A 22,802-nucleotide genomic window follows, 5' to 3' on the forward strand; every position below is an offset into this window, starting at 1 on the left:
AATATTTTTAGCTTAGTTGGAACTTTTTCCCATCATTCATTATATTTTCGCTTGGGTTCATTTCATTTTTTCAGTTTTATGAGGTGATGAAGAAGAGATGACAGGAGGTCATCTCATAGATTAATAAGATCTCAATTTGATAGAGAACGAAACACAGTCAAAAACTTATCAGGTCAAGTAGCCAGTTAGAAGATGAAAAATTCCCACATCATCATGTCCTTAAGGCAAGATAATATGAAGAATTGAAAGAATGAGTCATAGAATCTGAATTTTAGGCCTATAACTCAGACACTCTCAGGTTCTCTCTTCTTAACATTAATGTGTTTTGTCAGGATAAAAAGAAAATTTTAAAAATCACCTAGTATGGTATAGAGCAGAAATTCTCATTTCCTCCTTGAAGATGGGACACAGAATGAGGTGTATGTACTGCATGGGTTTCTTTTTTTCATAGGTATATGAATAGCTAGAGGTAAAAATAGATATTTCAGAATGTATCAGTCTCATCAAAACTATGTTGGCTTATCAGTTACATGCAGATGTCCTGTTTCATTCTGTCATTTGTTTTTTCTTCTCTGTCCTTTCTACAACTTCTACCTTTGTAGACTGCTCAGAGGCCCATATTTGGGAGAGGTTGCAGAGATTGCCTGCTTCCCTTCCACCATGCTGAATTATAACAGCTCTTATAAATACCAGTTTTCCCCTTATCACAGCACTGTGTCACTTACTCCTAAATGATTTCTTTTGAAATGAGGAGATAACTTCTCTTTAAAAAAACTAATCAAATGTCAAAAGATTTCAGTGCTTGCTGTAATGGGGAGGAGAGAATGGAGTTTTTTTCCCTTCCCTTTGCCTGCCGGTGTTCCTTTGACTTTTCTGCTATTGAAGGAAAATGTGAAGTATAGAAAAGCAAAAAGAGCCCAGGGAGCCCAGTGTTCTCTATTATCCTTTTGTGTGGGTTGTGGGGTGAGTGGTATGGCAGCGCAGGTCCTGCCACTAGTGATGAAGAGTTCTTCCATAAAAGACAGAACCTGCTCTTTGGTTCTGGGGCAGGGAGGTAAGTGATTGTTCTAGCATTTCTCATACTTTAACAAGTAATTTTTACATGTTAAAAAAAGTTAAGCACACAGGGAACAAAATATTTCTGAATGATCAAATGAGTTTGGGAACTGGTAGCACCAACATTTTTAATTAATTGGTCTGGGGTGAGGCTCAGGCTTTATTTATGCTTTAAAAAACTTCTTATTGTTGATGTGTAATATACACAGAAAAGTGCACTTAATTATACAGCTCAATGAATTTTTACAATCTGAATATACCTGTGTAATGAGCACCCAGACAGGAAACGAATACATAGTGGATTTTACTTTTTCCATTGAAAGGAATTGCCCAAAGTGATATTTTATCCCACCAATGGTATTGACATGCATTTAGAGTGAATACATGCTCATTATTCTCTGAAGTTTTACTTTTATCCCATCCTAAAGAAAGAAATTTGGACAAATTCTCTGGTTCTAAGACTTACCTATTATGCGGAGCTAAGAAAGTTACTTAATGAATGTCTTTGTGCATTACTTGCCACCTCGTATAATGGGAATAACAATACCCATTAAATTATTGTGAGGATTAAATGAAATAATTTATGAAAAGTCTTAGAATAGTTGAGCTTTTAATAAATACCAGTTTATTAAATCAGTGTATGTAATTTCTACATCCCGAATAGAAAGTATACATTGACTCAAGAAACTTTTCATGTCTTTGCTACAGTGGTTTACACGTTTCAAAACTGGGATGAGCAAACTTTTTCTGTAAGGGGCCAGAGAATAAATATGTTAGACTTTGTGTGGGTTATACGATCTATTATAGCTACTCATCTTTGTCATTGTAGTGCAAAAGCAGCAATGGGCAATACTTAAATGACTGCCAATGGCTGTGTTTTCTTAGAAATTTATGGACATTAAAATTTGAATTTTAAATCACTTTCACATGTCATGAAATAGTGTCCCCCCCACTACCACCATTTAAAAAAAAAAATGGTTTTTATATTCTTACTGTAAAAAAAGGTACACATTCAGGCTGGATTTGGCCTATGGGCCATAGTTTGTTAGCCCCTGTTTTTAAAAAATTAAGTAAGTTATTATTCTAGTTCTACTAACTCAGTCTAACTTTTAAACTGGCATGTGAAACCCATATTTCTTTTTAATTGTATTCTCCAGACAGATTTGTGTGCCCTTATAGGACAACATAATACTGTGTTTGCTTGTGGAAAAAATACTAACCGTGTCTTTACTGTCCTAGGCACTGCTCTAAATGTATTCAGGAACTCATTTAATCCATATAACAACTCTCTAACATATAAAGTGTTATAAAAGATAAGGCATTTGAGGTACAAAAGGGTTAAATAACTTGCTCAAGGTCACACAGCTGGTAATTGATACAGGACAAACTTGGCCCCTAGCAGTCTAACCCCTAGATTTCCATTCCTTAACCACAGCCTCATGCTGTAAATAAATTAAAAGAGTTGTTAAAAAGGTTTTCTTCTAAAATGAGAATTTTTGTGTGTGTGCTGTGTACATCTTTGACAGTATAATGCAGTCTGTGGACCCCACCTAAAAATATAGTTTGCAGTCATAAAATACATTACAACAGAACCCAATTATACTGAAATATAGTTAGTAAAATATTAAAGAAATAAAATTTTGATATAGTGTGCCTCTTTATTAACTCATTAAATGACATGCACTAGCAGAGACCCTAATTTCTCAAGATTACTGTCTTAATCATGTATTGATGATTGTAAATGTTATTTGAAGCTATTTACAATATCTGTAATGTGATATGAAAATATCTGCTGCTTGATGAAAAATACACATACTACTAAAATTACTGTATTTTGAGGCTACATCATAATTGAATGGAGTATGAAATTTCAATTACAGGTTAGGTGAAAATATTTTCTCAGCCAAGTTCATGGACCACCTAAATTGTATCTGTGGACCTCTGCTTTAAAAGGTTTTTCAAATCTCAAATGAGTCTGCACTACAGAATAAGTGTTTTAGAAGTGAAAGGAACTTTAGATACCTAATGCAATTTGTTTATTTACCTGTGAGAAAACTAAGTTAAGTAGCAAAACTGGTGTAAGTACCCAGGTCATCTGATTCCCGTTTCCATACATGTTCCACTGTACTCAGTCGTGATGCTCAATCTCACATATGTCTAAAATTTTCTGAGTAGTGCAGTTGGATTCAATGGCAAATACTAGATTTGGCTTGGTTTCACTTATTTTGTTGAGGAACTTGTTGTGGCTGAGAGACAATTAGAATACAATCTTAGTTCAAAACTTTTTCAAGAATATGTTCATTTTGTTACCAAGAAAGTGATGTCTTAATGGGTGTAGCAGTTGCACTCTGAGGAGGCACCATGATCCTGTTGGGTCCTCTGTACCTTTGTGTGACCCCCTTCCCTGGAAATGTGGGCAGGACCTGTTCACAACCAATAGATGTTAGCGGTGATGGTATGTGTCACTTCTTTGATTATGTTACATTACATAAGAGTCCATCTTGCTATCACAACTCTCCTTGTTGCTTTGAGGAAAGCATCTGTGCTGAGAAAGGGTTAATTATATATCTAACACTCTTATAATAGAGTCTCTAAACTAAAGTCACTTAAAAACAAACATTTTTTTTGGAGTCCCATCAGCTTTTTGTAGAAATATACCTTTTTGGAAATTATAATGTTTCTGTAAAATGTGTTCATTTAAACTTATCTTTATTTAGATATAATTTAGATACAATAAAATACCAAATTTAAGTGTACAGGCTGATTTTTTTTTTTACAAATGAATACACCGTGTAGTCACCACCTACCTGAGATAATAGGACATTTCCATCACCTCAGAAAGCACCCTTGAAATAAGTTTACCACCACCCCCAAACTGCACCCCAGGCAATCTCTGACCTGACTTTTATTACTATAAATGTTTTACCTTATTCTAGAATTTCCTATGATTGGAAGTATAAAGTATGTACTCTTGTAGCCACCTTCTTTAAGTCAGCATAATATTTGTATGATATTCCTTGATACTGCTATTTGTGTCAGTAGTTTGTTCTTTTGGGAGGAGGAGGACCTAAATTGTATTTCAATATTTAAAAAAATATCACAATTTATCTTCCATTTGGGGGCTGTTAACAAATAAAGCAGCTATGAACATTTGCATACAAATGTTTTTGTAGACATATGTTTTCATATCTCTTGGGAATTACTGGGTCATATGGTAAGAGTATGTTTAACTTTAAGAAACTACCAAACTCTTTTCTAAACAGTTGCAACATTTATACTTATGCTAGCAACATATGAACAGTCTAGTTGTCCTCTATCTTTGCCAATATTTGTTGTTCTTAATTTTACCCAGTTTTAAATTGTACTCATTCTATTATGTGTAACTCATTATGGTTTTAATTTGCAATTAAATTGCGTTTCCATGATGACTAAATATATAATGAGTTATTAATATTTTCTCCTGATGTGTAGCTTGTCTTTCTGTTTGATGGTGTATTTTAAAGAATGGTAAGTTTTAATTTCGTCGAAGTACCAATTAATCACTTTTTTCTAGTATGTTTCAGACTTTTATTTTCTATTTGAGACATCAGGACCTACCTCACTGCCGATTTTCATCGAGGTTTTATTTTAGTTTTATAGATTTAGGTTTTTGCAGTTGGCATTATGATGTTAGTATTTGCATATGGTGTGAAGTAGAAGATCGGTATTCATTTTCTTCCTTACAAATAGCATTTTTGTTCAGTTTATTTCTGGACTCTTCTGCCTTCTTCCATTGATCTCTATGTGTCGTATTTATGCAAGTACCAAATTGTCTTGAAATTGAATGGTATAAGTTCGCCACTGCTGTTTTTTTTTTCCTTGTTCTGACTACTCGTAAGTTCTTTGCATTTTCATATAAATTTCTCAGTCAGCTTTTTTTCCTCCAGAATTTCTCTAAAAAATAAAAAGCCTGCTAAGAGAGAATGGACATGAGCAATATTGAATTTTTCAGCCCTTGAACATGATATGTATCTCTTCATTTGTTTATCATCTTTAATTTTAGCAATATTTTATAGTTTTCATTGTAAAGGTATTGGATATCTTTCTATTTATTCCTGGGTATTATATTTTTTGATGATATCGTAAATGGAATTATTTAAAAATTTTTATTTTTTAGCTATTCATTGTTAGTATATATAAAATAGAATTGATTTTTGCATATTGACCATGTTCCTATAGTCTTCCTGAATTTACTGGTTTTGTTACAGATTCTTGAGGATTTTTTTATGCAGTCTGTAATTAAAAACAGCTTTGCTTCTTCATTCAATTCCGTATTCTTTATACGACTACTCCTATCTTAACTGTGTTGCCTAAGACTCAATATATTTTTCCTGATCTTAGAAGGAAAGTACTCAGTCTTTCATCATTAAGTGTGATGAAATGTCCCTTTTGTATATTGCTGAATTGGTTTTGCTGATATTTTATTGAGGATTTTTGCATATATGTTTATGAGGAATATTGTTTTCTAATTTTATTTCCTTATAAATCTTTGTCATGTTTTGGTACAGAGGTTGAAAAGTGTTCCCTCCTGTTGACTGAAAGAATTTGTGTAATTTCTTTCAGACCTTTTCTTTAATATTTGGAAAAATTCACCACTGAAAGCCTTTGGGTTTGTAGTTTTCTTTGTGCAAATTTTTGATTATTATTGATTCGCTTTCTTTAACAGATTAAGGTTGTTTGTGTGTTCTATTTAAGTCATTTTTGGTAAGTCATTTTTGGCATTTTTCAAGGAATTTGTCTATTACTTAAGTTTTTGAATTTATTTCCATAATGCTATTCATAATATTTTCATCCTTTTAATATCTGTGTGATCTACAGTGATATCTTTCATTCCTGGTATTGTAATTTGTTTCATCTCCTTCATTCTTTCTATACAGGTTTATCAACTTTTTCAAATGTTTACTAAAAAACCAACTTTTTACCTTACCTACTGTTTGCCTGTTCTGTTTTACTGATTTCTTCTATTTTATTGATTTCTCATCTTTATTATTTACTTTGGTTTTAGTTTACTCTTCTTTCTTTATAAGTTATAGTACTGTTTGAGCCTTTTTTCTTTTCAATATAGGCATATAAAGCTATACATTTCCTTCTAAGCAGAGCTTGGCTGCATCCCACAAATTTTGATATACTGTGGTTTCTGTATCATTCAAAACATGTTCTAATTTATTTTATTTCTTCTATGATCCATGGGTTATTAAAAGTAGGTTATTTAATTTCTGGATATCTTATAGTGTTAGTGATTCCTAATTTAATTCCATCGTTCAAATAAGATACTTTATGAAATTTCAATGTTTTGAAGCTTATTGAGATGCATTTTATGTCCCAGCATATGATTTATCTTAGGGAATGTGTCATATGCACTTAAAATGTATGTGTTCTGCAGTATTTGTTTATAGTATTCTGTAAATATCAATTATGTCGGGTTGGTAGTATTTTTGAGAACTGTATCCTCATTGACTCTTTTGTCTAGTTGGTATATTAATTAATGACAAAGATGTTAAAAATCTCTGGCTATGCTTGTGGGTTTGTCTGCTTCTCCTTTTAGTTTTGTCAGTTTTTGTTTCATGAGTTTGGTGTCCTAATATTAGATACATACATTGTTATGCATTTCTGATGAATTAGCTCTTTGTCTTCAGGCCTGCTTTGGTATTAAATAAAGCCATTCAGTTTTCTTATGCTCATTCTGCCTGGTCTGTCATTTTCTATCCTTTTACTGTTTGTATTTTTATATTTAAATTGTACCTTAAGTTTTGTATTTAAATCATGTCATATATTTATATATAAGATGATATCTTATAGTCGGGTTCTTGCTTTTTCTTTCACTCAGCTTGACAGTTTCTGCCTTTCAGTTGGGATGTTTATTTCCTTTACATGTAATGCAGTTATTAATAGGATTGGTTTTCCACTCGTTCTTCTGAGGTTGTTTTTAAGTGTACAATCCATTGTTTTTTAGTATGTTCACAAAATCGTGAAGCCATCACCACTATCTAATTCTACAACATTTTTATCACCCCAAAGACACCTCAAACTCATTAGCAGTCACTCTTTATTTCCTCTTGTCAGTGCCGAGCTGATCGAGAAGGGAAGTTTTTGATGGTGAGACACCTAGTTGGAAGATTGCACAAGGGGCCGACATTAGAATGAAACGGCAAGCACTAACTTTATTGCGGGGAGTGCAATTCTATTGCGGGGAGCATGCTTCTGCTTCTGTTCCCCTTCTGCTCCCCAGGGGACCATATGGGTTCCACACATATCAGAGCACAATGGTGGTGTTCAGCCACACATGTGTGATACAGTAAGCTAAAGTATGTTTACATATTTTAGGCAGAGGCGCCCTACTACACTAATGTAACATTCTAAGTCTGGGGTCTTCTTATTCCTAGCTGTGAGCCTGGATCACAGCCAGACCTGGGACCAACGAGGCCTGGGACTCATACCTCCAGTCTCCAATCCTGGGCAACTAATAATGTGCTTACTATTTCTGTAGTTTTGACTATTCTGGGTACCTCTTATAAATGGAAAGTTGCATTGTTTCAACTTTTATGAATTATGCTGCTGTGTATGAATATTTGTGTATACTCTTGTGTGGATGTATTCATTTCTCTTGGGTCTGTACGTAGAAATGGAATGATTGCATCACACAGTAATTCTGTGTTTAACTTTTTGAGCAACTTGACTAAACTTTTCCATAGTGGCTACACCATTTTACATTTCCACCATCAGTTTATACGGGTTCTAGTTTCTCCACTTCCTGGTCAGCATTTATTGTATTTTTTTTAATGTTTTTAGCTATCCTTGGTGTGTGTAAAGTGATACTTCATTGTGGTAATGGTTTGCATTTCCCAATTGACATGTTGAGCACCTTTCCATGTGCTCCTTTCTGATTTTTGTTCATCTCTTGGTCCTTCATCACTTTCTTTTGGGTTGTTTTTGTTAAGTATTTCACTTTATTTCCTCTGTTGGCTTTCTGTGTGTGTTTTAGAGGATTAGCAGTATGCATCCGTAAATCCAGAAGCTATTCAGACAATTCTTACTGTACCTGCTCAAACCTTAACACTTGACACTTCAGGCTTCCAAGTCATACAGATAGTATTTAGGGTCCCACCTGGTTTATGTTAAAAAGAGTCCTTTGTCTTTTTAAAGATTAGTACATGTTGATTTCCACTTGACTTAAAATACTTTTCTTTGTTACCTTACATAAACATTCATAAGCACAAGTAAAACCTATATTACATTCATGTTTCCTAATTAGTCTTTTTTTTGTATCTTAGTTGATAACTTTGAAGGTGTAATTTTTAACTTTTCCTGGCTATCATATTGACTTTAGGATATTGACATGGCAGCCACTCTACAACCCTAGAGAAGAGATATTATTTAAATTATTTTGGGTCTTCTTGTGATCGTTAAGAACAAACACTTTATTGAATGTCCTTATAGATCCTTTTACTTACTGCTTCACTTGGAACAAAAATCTTTATCTCATTTCAGTACTCATGTTAAATATGGCTTAACTATGCATACATGTATCATTTGCTTCACAAATAGCTATAACAAATAGGAGGGTGTTGTTTTTTCCATTTGGTCTCCATTGTGCTGCCCATGATACCATGCCTTAATTGCTCCCCTGCAAATAGATTATGAGTACATATCCTTCCATGTCTCAGAACTCAAGAGCCTTCTTTTTTTATCTATGATCTTCTAAAACAGTTTGCAGATATTAAAGTTTGTTGCCCTGAATAGTCAAGAGTTCTGCCAGCTTCAGCCAGCTGAGTCTTGTGTTAACATACTCTACTTGGGTCATGCCATTCTGTCAGCATTGGTCTCCCAGAGCATGTTCTGTCTGAGGCACAGTGAGAAATTTTCTGGGGGGTTCTAAGAAATGGCTAATTCTGAGAGTGTGGAAAGGTGATTCATTCTCATTCATTTTCTATCTTCCCCCCCCCACCACCATGAACTACTCTAAGGAAAAGGGGGTATTTAAGAGCATTTGGAACCTTTTTCAGACAAAAGAGACCTGGTTGTGCTCAGAACTTCCAGTTGGTTCTGTTACCATGTTCTATTTAAATGTTTCATTGTACTTCTGAGTAATTTCAGAAAGATAAGAGGTGTTTTAAATCATTAAGAGAAAATTGCACTGAGGTAAGTGGATCAGTGAATATTCCAGGCAATTTAAACTCTAGAACTGCAGCCTGTGAAATTTAAAACATTTTATCAGTATTTAGCAGTATAGTATCACTATATTCTTCTTCCTTTAAGTAGTAAAATCATGAAAGTTCACACAAAATTGTGTGTGCGTGCTTACTTTTCTAAGAGTATATCATCTTATTAGATTCTTGAAGAGCTTTATGTCTTATAGAAGATGAAGAACCACTAAATAGAAAGCATTAGCTTGATTTTTGCCTTCCTGAAGGCTTTCTGTTTCAAATACCCTTGGCCATGTTGCCTTCAAAAGTTTTTTTCCCCCTCGAATTTTAGCTATTCTTTAAAGAAAGGGATACAGATTTATGTAAGAAGTTAATATACAAAGAAAATGAATTATCTTGAAATTTAAGCCCTCAAGTATCCCCTTGGTAAGGTGGTATGGAGATGCCTTAAGAAAACTGTTAGCAAAAGTGACGTAATTGAAACTGAATAGGATAATAGAGGCAATTGGAAAGGAATCTCAAACGTGCAATTCTGAGACAAGTAGGGGCTTTCAGGCATATTGTAGGCACAAAAAAACAACACTGTACACATACAGTGTTTGCTGGGTTGGTATGCTTGTGCTTCCTTCGCCTCTCATTAGAATAAGAAAGTTCTCCCTAGTCTGACCCAGCCTGTCTCCTGGCGCATCCTCCAGCAAAAGTGGATCATTTTCTGGTTAAATGATGACCTCAGTGTCATAAATTCAATATTTTATTTTACTGCAGGAAAAACACGCCTTGTTATTTGGGGCACTTGGTGTACATTAGAAATTCTAGAAAGTATGTGGTAGGTAAAGGAATTTATTACCAAAGAGATTGTCATATTCATGCTCCTCACTAGTAAAAGACAAGTTTGAAAAAAACACCCCATTTTATTTTCAAATTCACCATTGCCACACTATCTGCTTTTTACCACCAGTTTGATCTGCTCTTTGCCCAACTCCTCCCTCCTGAAGGGGCAGCACCAGCTTCACAGGCAATGGAGAGAGGAAGCCAGTCCAAACCCACTAAGGTCCAAGCAGGTATTCATGTGCCAGTGCTCATGCTTTGAATGTGAATGCTGCAATCAAATCAGATTGTGAGAGCCTTGATATTTAGAGGTATTATGCTGCATTTTGATAAGCAAATACATCCACATTTTCCCCAATTGAGGTATCAATAGTAAGGAAATAGAATTTCTACTCTCTTTGAAAAAGCACAGTGTTTAACTTCTTGTTTGCCTAAGGCCCTTTTGATCTTTTTCCATGAATATTTCCTCTGACTTTTTCTATCAATATAACTGCTATAGATTATAAATCAACATAGTAGCATGCCTTTTTTAAAAATCTTGACTTATATTGACATATCGGCATATATCTCCTGTAAGACCTGTTTGCTTAGTGAGAAAAAAAATTTTAAATCAAGCATTAGGTGAAATTATGTCCAGGTTCTTTAATAATTGAGATATAGAACAACTATTAAACAATTAAACACTTTATTATTATATACAAAGCACATTTAGGTACTAATCAAAATGCAGTTGTAGAATTGTCAAACTAACCAAAAAAAATTAAGTTGCCATCAGATTGTCTTAAGTGTTTCCTAAGAAAATCTATCTTCAAAATTTAGAATATAGTATTTCGTAATCTGCCCTAAAATTTATGCAAAACAATATAAAAGTATAGTTGCTCATTGGAATGGACACTTGTTCTGCAGGAATTTTTTTCCTTTGCATTTTAACTTGAAACGTAAATTAATTGGGCTAGGCAGATATTGAATTTCTTTTTTGTTTGCCATCTAAGTCGTGGGTTTAATTTTGAAGTGACTGTCCACCTGAACTGTGTAGTCTCTTTTTAACTGTATGAGCAAAGGTAAGACTTATTGCCTCAATTTCATAATGTATTCCATTGATTAGTAAAACTTTTATTTATTTCACCAGAATGTGGTGTTTGTGATTTAAAGTAAAACTATTCTGTGAAAAACTAACATATTTATCTTCTTAGGGATTTGAAAATATAAGGTCCAAGTAGATAGTATAATAACAATGAAGCTTCACTAAGGGGCTTTCAGATCCTTCCTATTACTGTTTTTTCATTTTCTGCTTTCTCTTTAAGATTTGTCAGCTGTCAAACCATCAGTTTTCTCTCCTCCTATCCCACCCATCCTGTATGCTTTACATTAATGTATTTTTGTGTTTGGGGCCATTTGGTTAGGCCTCAGACATTCCACAGCTACCTAGAGGACATCATAAACTACCGCTGGGAGCTGGAAGAAGGGAAACCCAACCCTCTAAGAGAATCCAGTTTCCAAGACCTGCCTCTCCGTACCCGTGTAGAAATCCTGCACCGCCTCTGTGATTATCGGCTAGATGCGGATGATGTCTTTGATCTTCTCAAGGTGCTTAACTGGCAAGCTGTTCTCTTAGAGCAAAAAAGACCAGCAATCCAGGTTGTAAAATCTGAAGCTATTAAGAGAAACCAGAGTTTGGCTTGTGTTACTAGTGTTGGGACTCTTGATCAACAGTAACAATGTATATAAAACAAAATCTCTGTAGCCAAAGTAATCCAAGCCATTCATTTATACAACTATGTTATTTTGGTTTAGTCTTCCTTAATATGTGCTGAGTCCCAGCTGATAACAAGAGAACAATCAGAGTCACCTATATAGTTTCCCTGTCATCGACCAGATTGCAACTAAATTAGCCACTGAATTTGTTTCCCAAATTTGATTCAGCATAATTTAAATATTTATTGAAAACTCCAAGGACTTTAACCCATATATGCCAGTGAAGTTCATTTTTACTATACCCAAACATACACATTACAAAAAATGTGCCGGAGAAGGAAGGTGTTATTATCTATTTTAGAAGTCTATCTCGGAGGGTTTGAGCTATTGCTTTTCACTCATAGGGAGGTTCAGTCAGAAATTATTAAATGTGTGATGACTTCTCAGTTCAGCCCTACTCATGGACACGGTATAAAAATCATTGCACAATTTAGCACAGTCTTTGCTGAGAACTCAAGGACTTTAATAGCAGTAGGAAGGCCAAACCAGGTCAGACCCTGGGGTAAACTGGGAGCTATATTGCTGGATCTCAGCTGGAATAAGAGGTTGCTGTAGGTTATGATGAAGCTACAATAGAGGATCACCTGGGACAAAGCTTTCATAACAACACATTCCACCGTGTTGTAATTGTCTTTCCTTTCATGGATGCACACATAAAATAATAATAAATTCAAACCAAATATATAATATGTTCATCAAAATTCCCTTTGGTTTCTCTTTTCTTGGTGAATTGAGGACTGTGATGGGGATGGGAAGCATTTGAAATATGTCCATATCCTGTTCATTAAAGAAAGCACTGCTGCTTATTCTGTGTTTCATATGCCCTGATTAAAAATTACATGTGATGCTTAGGCATCTTTAAATATGAGGTATATCTAAGTATAAATTTTGAACCCTCATTTTAGTCTTCTCCTGTTTTGTTCCCCATTTCCCCAAACCTCTTTTTCCCTGTTCTTGGACCCTAGGGTCTGGATGCTGACAGCCTCCGCGTGGAGCCATTAGGTGAAGACAATTCTGGGGCACTGTATTGGTATTTCTATGGAACTCGAATGTACAAGGAGGATCCGGTACAAGGAAAATCCAACAGAGAACTCTCTTTGAGCAGGTACATTCTTTAAGGTCAGGGCTATAATAGTTACTGTACAAAAAATGTAATTAAAATGAAATTCATCAATTCTACAGCACAAATTACTTTTTCTGTATGAAGGAATTAGCTATAACTGTAAAGAATGCCAAGGAGTTATTTCATACAAAAATAAAAAAGAATTGAACTGTCGCCTCCGCTAGCAAAACAGCGAGAGATTCTGTTTTGCTGTGAGGTTCCCAAGGAGCATCGCTCCTTTTAGCCTGGACTGTTCCACACAGCAGATTCTTCTTAGCAGTGTGGTCGTTTCACTGCCACAGTTTTCGTCTTTCATACTCAATTTTTGAGAACTTTTTTTCATTAGAGTTGATAATCTCCATCAGCATAAGACAAGAAGGAACTTAAAGAATGTCTGAAACATAAGCCTTAATAAACTCTCCCTAAATGAGGAAGAGTCCTCCTTTTCATAGCAGCCCACTATCTTGTTTTATGTAGATTTTATTGCTGGGAGCAGTACTCTCAGGAAAGTGTTAGGTCTTACTCATATTTCAATATTGTCAAATGTTGGTTTTTCTTGGTTCTATACTCTAATTATGAAAGACAGTAAGTCACCCTGCTCTTTCCCTGTGACTGCTGCATTTAATCCTTTTCAGTATCCCCATGGCCAGATAAACTGCTTATATATGTCAATCTTATAACAGAACATTTCTATTTAATATACTATTTCTTAGGGAAAGTGAAGGACAAAAAAATATCTCAAATGTTCCTGGGAAAACAGGAAAAAGAAGAGGAAGACCCCCAAAACGGAAGAAACTACAGGAGGAGATTATAGTAAAGTAAGAAAATGTTGTTAGTCTGTGACAGTCATAGACCCCCTTTGCTGAAAGAGGGGACTTTAATTTCACTTGCTCCTTCATCCTTAATTTTCACTCATGGGCATGGAAAAGACATGGGACTTATATTATGGAGACCTGGATTAGAAAGCTAATGAAATTACCAGGTGTGCACTAGGGAATCAGGAAGCCCTAGCTGCATAACCTCTAGCAAATACCTGTTTTTTTATTGGACAGTGGAGATACTAATAGTAATGATGATTAAATTGAACCAAGATAGTGAATGTGATAGTGTAACAGACTGAAAACTATGCATGTGCTCACTCAGTATGTATTAACTTTTAAAATTTGTTATGCTACACATTTTTTCATAGCGTGGAGCAAGTTAATTCTGTGATTGTTGACTAATTATCATCATTTTAAACGAATTATATATCATAGATGAGTTTAAGAGTTAATTCTTTGCTGTTAGGGAAATTTCAGTAGCAAACATACTTTATTTTGTTTAGAATACAATTTCCTAAAGTAAAGGCAAGATCTTAAACATTTTAAAAGTCTTTATATTTAATTTTAGTAGAGAAAAAGATTATGTTGCATTTGAGAGATTTTATTCTATATGTCATTACCTTTTAGGAAATTCCATCATGTGAATCTTAATAGAAGAGTTTTCAGAATCTGACCTATACTATATAAATATACTTTTACTTAAGGATCAGATCTGTCATTTTACACCTATGGAAGATAGGTCATTCTTAAAAATTCTAATAACAGAGGCCAAACTGCTGCTTCTCTCTACAATCAGAATTGATATTTTTTATGCTTAAGAATCAACGTTCCACTTTCCAGAAAATTGACTACACATTGTAGCTTTCTTTTAACCAGTGTTTGAGAGAAATACCTTAAAATAATGTCTGTACACACAACATGTGTTTCTAGATTTTGTTAGCAATCTATACCTCCTTATATATTCAAAAAGCTATTTTATACCTATCTCCATTTCCCTGTAAGTGAAATTAAAGTACTGTAGTGTTGAGAATATAGAATCATTTTAACAAGCATACGTGGACTTGTGCTACCCTCTACTGGTGATTTTATTCTTTAGAGCTCTGTATTCAATACAATATTTAAATATTTTTAAATTAGATAAAATTTAAAATCCAGTTCCTCAGTCACACCAGCCACATTTCAAGTGCTCATTAGCCGCATGTGGCTTGTGGCTACCATATTGGACAGCAACAACATAGAACATTTTTTATTCTCACAGAAAGTTCTTTGGAACAATACTGCTTTAAGTAATTGATTACAGAGAATGTCAAGAATGATTCAGGAATACAAATGACAATGATCCTTAACACTATTGTGCTGAGCATGTCTGTGTTTTATAATTTATTCCCCAACATACCTGTGAGGTAAGCATCATTAATAGCTCCATTTTATGGGACTGTTAATTAACGTTCCTGAGGTCATAAGGTAAGTAGCAAGTCTTGTTCTTAACTTGTGTTCTTAACCTGTACCTTCTGTGAGGTTATATTAAGTACACCTATCTTCAGCATAGCTCTGAATCAGGGATGAAGACTTTGGAATCTCTACTGTCCTTTTTACCTTGGCATTTAACTGTTAACACTTAACTCCTCTGATTTAAAAAACATGTTTTACAAGTTAGTATTTTCCTATGATTGGTGATGTTACCATAACAGTGGGTTCCATGTATCAGTTTTCCCTCTATACCAACACACCTGCAACCTAGTGTTCCTTTTTTTCAATAGAGTCATCCTGTCTAACATTGCCTTCTCCATACCCACACTCCTTGTATTATTAAGTTAGTTGGGTCTCCCTTATGGGGGAAACATGAGACAATTTTGGACATGTCTTTAATTGTTACCTCCTTTTCCTGTGTTTCAGTGAAAAACAGGAAGAAATTTCCTTGGCATCTGAGCTACAGACAAGAAATGGTAATGACCTCTGCTGGAGTTTTTGGAAAGGATTATGTAAATGCAATTGATTTACATCATGATAGTGACTGTCATTTTCCAGTTATACAGCAGTTAAGATTATTGCAGTGGCAGTCTAACTAGCCTCCTTGCCCTTCGTCAGTTCTCTCTTCCTTGCACTTTATCCTGTGCCTATCTCTTCTTCTGACCTGATAACTTGAGATCAGGAGTAGGTCTTTTCACTAGAGATTTGTTACCTGGCCATATTATAATAGATACCCAAACATTTAGATGATAGCAACTTCTCAGAGAGCTATCTTGTCAGTGTAAAATGCTTTACTACATAAGGGAGTATACTGATTTCCTATCTAGATTTCAATTATGTAATCTCAGTTACATAATTTGAGGGGTGGCAGATGTCGGTTCATAGTATCTCAGTGTCAGTGAAATGAGGAAGACTTCGAAAGCTCAGATGAAAACTGTCTGCATAGAAAAGTAAATACATTTAACCTGTCTACGGCCGTGCCACCCTAAACAAGCCCGATCCCGTCTGATCTCGGAAGCTAAGCAGGGTCGGGCCTCGTTAGTACTTGGATGGGAGACTACTTAGGAAGACCAGGTGCTGTAGGCGTAAAAAATAAAAAAATAAGGATTGTAAGCTGACAAGGTCCTTGCAGTCTGTGAGGTCAACCAAGGGTTGCCTCGCCTAAAAAATAAATAAATAAAAATAAAATACATTTAACCATTTTTAGGATGTTCATGTCTGTCTTATGAAAGTCATAATAGTTTTATTTGTATAACCTTTAGTCAGTGTTCACTATTACTTGTAAACAGTTGATAGTAACAGGATAATCAGAAGTATGTATTGTCAACCTTAAAAGTAATAGGTCTTTTTTTTTCTGATCCCTGGTTTTGGTCATGACCCAGGGTAAAAATGAAAAAAATTGGGGAAAAGGTCTTAAATTGTTTGATGAAACCATTCCTTTCTTTTCCAGGGTCCCAGGGGCCAGGTCAAGGTACTTGGTGGCTCCTGTGCCAAACAGAGGAAGAATGGAGACAGGTCACTGAGAGTTTTCGGGAGAGGACCTCCCTTCGAGAACGGCAGCTCTATAAGCTCCTCAGCGAGGACTTCCTGCCTGAGATCTGCAACATGATTGCCCAGAAGGTATGCAAATGCAAAGGGGTGATTACTACCCTCTGTATTAGGTGTAAAGCTGTATTATTTAAGGATTATTCATTAGTTGTTGAATACATTTATTGTCTCCTGAAAGTGGTACAGTCTTCCTCCTCTCTCATCTGGAGTATTAAAATGGGACCTCACCCCACTCATTCTGCTTCACTACAGGCCACATAATTGAGTTCTTCTTACCTAAGAAGTTCTCAGGGCTCCCCACACCCCAGTACTTCCAGTGGCTCTTCACAGTCTGCTACTAGCTTTCCTTCTCCCATAATACTCACAAAACGTTCCCTGAGCCCCCAAGTTGTGTCTCATGTCACCCTGTGCCTGCCTCTCTCCTCTCCTCTCCCCTCTACACACAGATATTTTTATCATCATCTTACTGTCTGTCTCTTACCCATTAAGCAACTAGCTCTGAATAGTATTTGTCTTTTTAGCTCCAGTGCCAGCTCTTTTCCCACCTGAGCTCAGTTTGCCCTTTACTCCAACTTCAAGACAACTTGTAGTTCCACGTCCTGTTTACAAGTATATACTTTCTAATTCATGACTTCTTCAAACATCTTTATTCCTCTACTTCTCTACCCATTAAAACACTACTTTTTCAAAAGCCTTACCTAGAAGTCATTATCTCCATGAGCTGTCCCTTATTTCTCTCAGTCTCAGGATTGTCTTCTCTAACATGTTTCTTCATTCCTTACTTCTTTCCATTGTGAGTTGTTTAAGCTTTTCAGATAAATGACCATGTCTTACTCATTGTTTTAACTTCCACAGCACCTAATGTATGCCTTTTCTGTGGTGGATGCTCAATAATAATTTAGTTTGCTTATTTCATTTTCATAAATCCAATACATGTGAAGAAGACAGAAAAATTTGTCTATCTGCCAATGAAATCTGAAGAGAAAATATTTATAAATTATTTCTGTAGTATCTCCAGGGAAGTACAGAATTACAAATAAATTACTTAATTTGTTGTGAATTTAATGATGTCTCTAACCTTTAAGCAGGTTGATGCTCTAGGGAAAATTCTAGTAAGTCACCTTTTGCTAATAGCAGGAACTTAGAGTTTCTCAGGAATAACATTTTCATGGATGAGCAAAAGAGTCTGCATTTCCCCATCGATATACTTAATTCCTCATACTATAATTACATTTAGTTTTTGTCATCTGGAACTCACTGACAGTTTATCCAGGAATTTTTAATACATAATGTAATTTTCTTAAAATAGCTATAATGCAGTGATGGTTTTATAACCTTACATGACCTTGTATGTGACTATTGATATGACTAATGGTGGTACATTAAATCATAAGACATATCTAATTGGCTTTTATAATTTCTTCATTTATACTATAATATTCAACCTAAGATTTTGTGGGTCAGAGGAACTAAGAAAATATACAAGCATAAAATTGATGGTTTTGAAACAAAAATTGCTAAGAGATGAAAAAATTAAAATAATTTTAATTAAATTAATTAAATTAAAAAATTAAATTAAGAAAAGAAAAAATTAAAATAAATATAATTTTTAAGAACCATAAAATTAGGAACCAAAATAAAAAATAACAAATTTGGTATTTCCAAAGAAATATCAGTTCTAAATATGCAAACTTCAGTAAACTGAGTTGTCAATCGCAAAAATAAGAGCATCTAAACTGTTCAGTAGAAAACCTTAGCAGACCAAGTAATTAAGAAAGATATTTTTCACAAAAGGATCCCATCAAAAGCTCCAGAATCATTTGGATTTAGTCGTAGGTGCAATTTTCTAAACCTTCAAGAAAAGGTAATTTCCAAACATTTCAACAGTGAAGAAAGAAATGGTTTGGGTACCTTGTTCGTTCAGCTGTAAATATCTTAAATACACTATCTTTGTTCACTAATATAAATGTTAAGTCCTTAATACTAACAAATACAAGCTATCCTTTCACCAAAAATACCTTGTAACCTATCAGAGTTAAGCCTAAATTCTGTAATGCTCATATTTTTGTCTTGTAGGTTTTGTATAGTATAATATAACATAAAAAAGAAGAGGAAGATTTTTTTTTTTTCATGTTTTGCCTGGAGGAATATAAATCTGCTTATAAAGTCTATTAATTAGAATTTAGTGATAACTAAGACTTCCTGCATCAGAATCACCTGGCATGCTTATTAAAAGTTTAGATTCCCGCCCATGTACCATTCCCGATCCCCGTCAGAACCGTTGGAGGTGATGTGTATTCTTTAGTTGTAGAAGCTGTTCAGGTGATTCTTGTGCATCCTAAAGTTTAAAACCCACTGAAAATAAACCCATTTATTGCAGCAATAAAACAAATTTTGGTATGACCCTAATTAGAACTGTACATAGTCAATAAGAAAAAGCTACAAAATGATTCGTGGATAGGGATACATATTTTTAAAGTCGCGTGTAAATCTGTTAAGACTTCTTTGTTTCTGAATGGAAGAGTAAATGTACAAGCCAGCATTCACCAAGATAAATTGAAATTTATTATAACCTCAGCCAAATTCCAGTGTAGTAAAAATTTGCTATCAAAATAACAGGTTAATGTAAATATTGTAAGGCAGGAACAATGGTATGCCTTGCCCTACCGTGTATTATCACATAAATCACATTAGAAGCGTTCTCAAGGGGCCTCCATTTAATAACCAAACTGTCATAAATGATTTGCTCAGGGCAATACAGATATATCATCTCTTCATAATCTTTGCTCAATTTTAGCATTCAACTGTTGAGTTATATGTTCATCAGTAGTTAGCTGTAATATTTTTACAAACTAGTTTGTATTCATTTTACTTTTTACTGAATTTATGCAATTAAATATTATGAGACCAATAAAATATAAGCATAAAATGTTTATTAAAAGGTTTTATTAAAATCATTCAAGATGAATTGCTTCTAAAAAGGTGAATGTAAAATTAGCTTAAGGTTTTATGTATTTGGATTGCAGATGTCCTTAACATCTCACTTTCACTTAAAAAAAAAATACTAGAAGAGCAGGTGGAAGTCTTAAGAGGGTGATTTATATGAAAGAATCATAGGAAACCCCTTTTAGTGGGGCCCCACATCAAATGATTGGTGAATGGCAATATATTTATACATTAAATTAAAATAAGTGCTTAAAGTATATATGTTTTTTAAATTCTTTGCTTTGATTAACTGTGTTAAACTACCACTACGCATCCTAATTGTATTGGCCTAAAGAGGTTTATTCTAATAATTTAAAATGCTTGTGCTTCAGATGTGAAATTGAAACATACATCGGTAAACAGAATGTGTTGCTTACAGATAGACACCATTCAGTATTAAAATATAGTATGTAAAGAAGGCACAGAACATCTGGGACAGTGACAAAAGATTAGGTGTTAGAGTGGTAGTCATAAGCCTTTCTTTGAACTTATTTGAATTATGCTGCTGCCACCATCAAGCTTTCCTTTTGGATAAGTTACTTGATATCTCTGAATTTCAAATTTCTTATTAGTAAATTGAAATGCTATAACTTCATATAAGCTTTTGTGGAAATTAAACAAAAGGACCCATATCAGTGTAGCTACAATAGTACTTAGCAATTAGTAGGCACTTGGTTCTTTCCATTGTTTATGATGGTGGATAACTGATGGGCAATTTTGGTAGAAAACAAAATCCACATTTCTTAAAATAATTGCAAGTCAGAAGAGAGATAAGGCAGATGGGAGAAAACTGGGAGAATGGTAGCCTTGTAAACTTTGAAATAATAAATCAGAAGATAAGGCCCGCTTTGATCATATAAAAGTTAAACTTTTATGGTAAGTTTTAAATGCAGACTACTAAAAGTATTTTTGCTGGTGCAAACAGTGATTTTTGATGGCTCATAAACGTTAGGTCTTTAACAAACAGTTTGACTAAAGGTACAGATAATGCATGCAAAAGATGATAGCAAAGGATGTAGGGAAATAAGTTCACCTTCTGTATCAAGAATACCACTTTCCTCATTAGTAACTTTTATCTAATTTGGCAGATTTGGAGTCAAACTGTTATTGGCCTCTATAGTTATTAGCAGATAAACTGCCACAATTCCTTTGAGAGTTCCATAGTAAGTTTTTACCTATATTTAAAGTTCAAGAGCTCTTCCTCCTGGAGTCTTGAAGCATATAAAGGAGTTGTTCATAGGCATACTTGAGGAAACTGCTGAGTAGTTTCTGTGGAAAAGAGGGGCATGACACCCTTTGACAGTTGGGATTGCATTGCACTGAGGCCTAGTCCTTCTCAGAAATGCTTTCTAAAGCTTCCATCTCATTAAATCGACCACCACTACAGTGTGTTTAAATTGTATTGTCATTGAGTTTATTCCACCCTTTGTTCCTTTACCTTGTTGATGCCTCCAGGTCTCAGGATTTTCTATTAAGTGGTGCCAAAAGCAAACCTGGATGATACTGATATTGATACTGAAGCCACAGAAGTTACTCATCTTAGCTGCAAGGCGTTGGTTTACCACCTCTTACTAGTCTAACAGTGACACTATGCAGCTCATTCCATAAAAGTTCTAAACCTTATGTTGGCCTTCAAAATATTTACCTACCTTCAGAGTTCTCCAAACTCCTTCTTTGAAATTTCCTATAACAATCACTTTCAAGCCTCTTAAATTTTCTTAGAGCTCTACTCTTCTCTGGGAAGCTCTCTGATTCCTCGTCCTGAGTCTTCCGCATACTGTCTTTACTGCTTTAGTTCCAGGCTACTCTTCTCACTACTGCCACTGAATTGCCTTTAATAGGAGATCTGCCTCCAGCTGCTCATAATGGCCTCTTTCAGAGCCATTCCCGTCACCTAAAGGTGATAAAACGGGGCTTTCCTTTAATAAATTTGAAATTTACATTTTTTCAGATGTTTAATCAAACACTTAGAGAAGTTTCTTGCCAGTAACAAAGTAGACACTTGGTGTCTGGAAGTTTTTTGGTTGTTGTTTTTTTTGTTGTTTTTTTTTTAAAGAAGAAATTGGCTTGGTACCTTGTGGAACTCAATGATTGTTTTTACTGAATATCCTAAGGATACCTTTGATCCTCATCTTAGTAAAGCCATTACTTGTGTGCCTTAAAGGCCATTCTTCTACTGGCAGCAGTAGCAGTAGCTGAGAACATCCTAATCTATCTTTTCCTTTATTTTCCTCACTTCTAACCATAGGGAACGCGTCCACAGCACACAAAGGCAGAGTTGCAACCTAGGTGGATGTCTGACCACCTGTCCATCAAATCCATCAAGCAAGAGGTGAGTGTATGAGAATAGAGGGAAGGAATTTTAAGCGTTCAAAAGGATTGTTCCATCTTATTTTATTTACTCCTTTCTATCTTTATTAACTTTTATGTCATTTTTAAAAATTTCAAACCTTATGGAACATTCTTACACATAAGATGCATTTCTAGAAAGAGAAGGAATTATAAAAATAGGGCATGAGTTCGAACTCTTGGGTCTTAACGTATTATATCTATATTTAATGCAGATGAGAATAATAAATACTATTTTGTGTGTGTGTGTGTGTGTGTGTGTGTGTGTGTGTAATAGAAGTTTACGAATGAAAGATGGAAAGAATTAGTTCTGGGCAAAGGGAGAATTGGGGCAGAGAGAACTGTCTTTCACCTGAAACTTGTAGTGTGGCTAATATTTTGATGGTAGACAGTAGGGCTGGGGGAGTCATATTTTTAAAAAGTACAGAGCCAGAATGGTATGTAAGGTGGTCAAAGAACAGTGTATATTTGGATGTAGCTGACATATAATATACAGTGGAAGAAAATACTGAAAGAATCAGATTTTGGAGTCCTATGATTAATATTCTTATTATATCTTTTATAAGTAGGCTGTAGGAAGGTACATTATGTTATTAGAGCTTTGTTTTAGAAGGATATTTCTCTGTTCACACCATGATAAATAATTTTGTAAGGAAGAACTGAAAGGTAAGAAATCAGTGAGCAATAGTTCTATCAAGAAATAGC

The 22,802-nt window shown here is 34.7% G+C and overlaps 1 protein-coding gene and 1 pseudogene across 4 annotated transcripts in view; both read left to right on the forward strand.

Annotated features, from left to right (window-relative positions):
• The window catches only part of CECR2 (CECR2 histone acetyl-lysine reader), a 133,686-nt gene that overhangs the window by 81,005 nt on the left and 29,879 nt on the right, over positions 1-22,802 (forward strand). For 3 of the 4 annotated variants that reach the window (XM_039869232.1, XM_039869233.1, XM_039869235.1), the window contains exons 3-8: positions 11,471-11,654; positions 12,788-12,927; positions 13,638-13,742; positions 15,642-15,691; positions 16,666-16,835; positions 21,997-22,080. In XM_039869232.1, the coding sequence (XP_039725166.1) occupies positions 11,471-11,654; positions 12,788-12,927; positions 13,638-13,742; positions 15,642-15,691; positions 16,666-16,835; positions 21,997-22,080 (733 nt within the window). The remainder of the gene's footprint in view (positions 1-11,470; positions 11,655-12,787; positions 12,928-13,637; positions 13,743-15,641; positions 15,692-16,665; positions 16,836-21,996; positions 22,081-22,802) is intronic. The other variant, XM_039869234.1, reaches the window with a different exon arrangement.
• LOC120607461 (uncharacterized) lies at positions 16,183-16,301 on the forward strand (annotated as a pseudogene).

This window comes from Pteropus medius, unplaced genomic scaffold (assembly GCF_902729225.1).
Source record: "Pteropus medius unplaced genomic scaffold, Ma_sr-lr_union100, whole genome shotgun sequence".
NCBI classification, from domain to species: Eukaryota; Metazoa; Chordata; class Mammalia; order Chiroptera; family Pteropodidae; genus Pteropus; species Pteropus medius.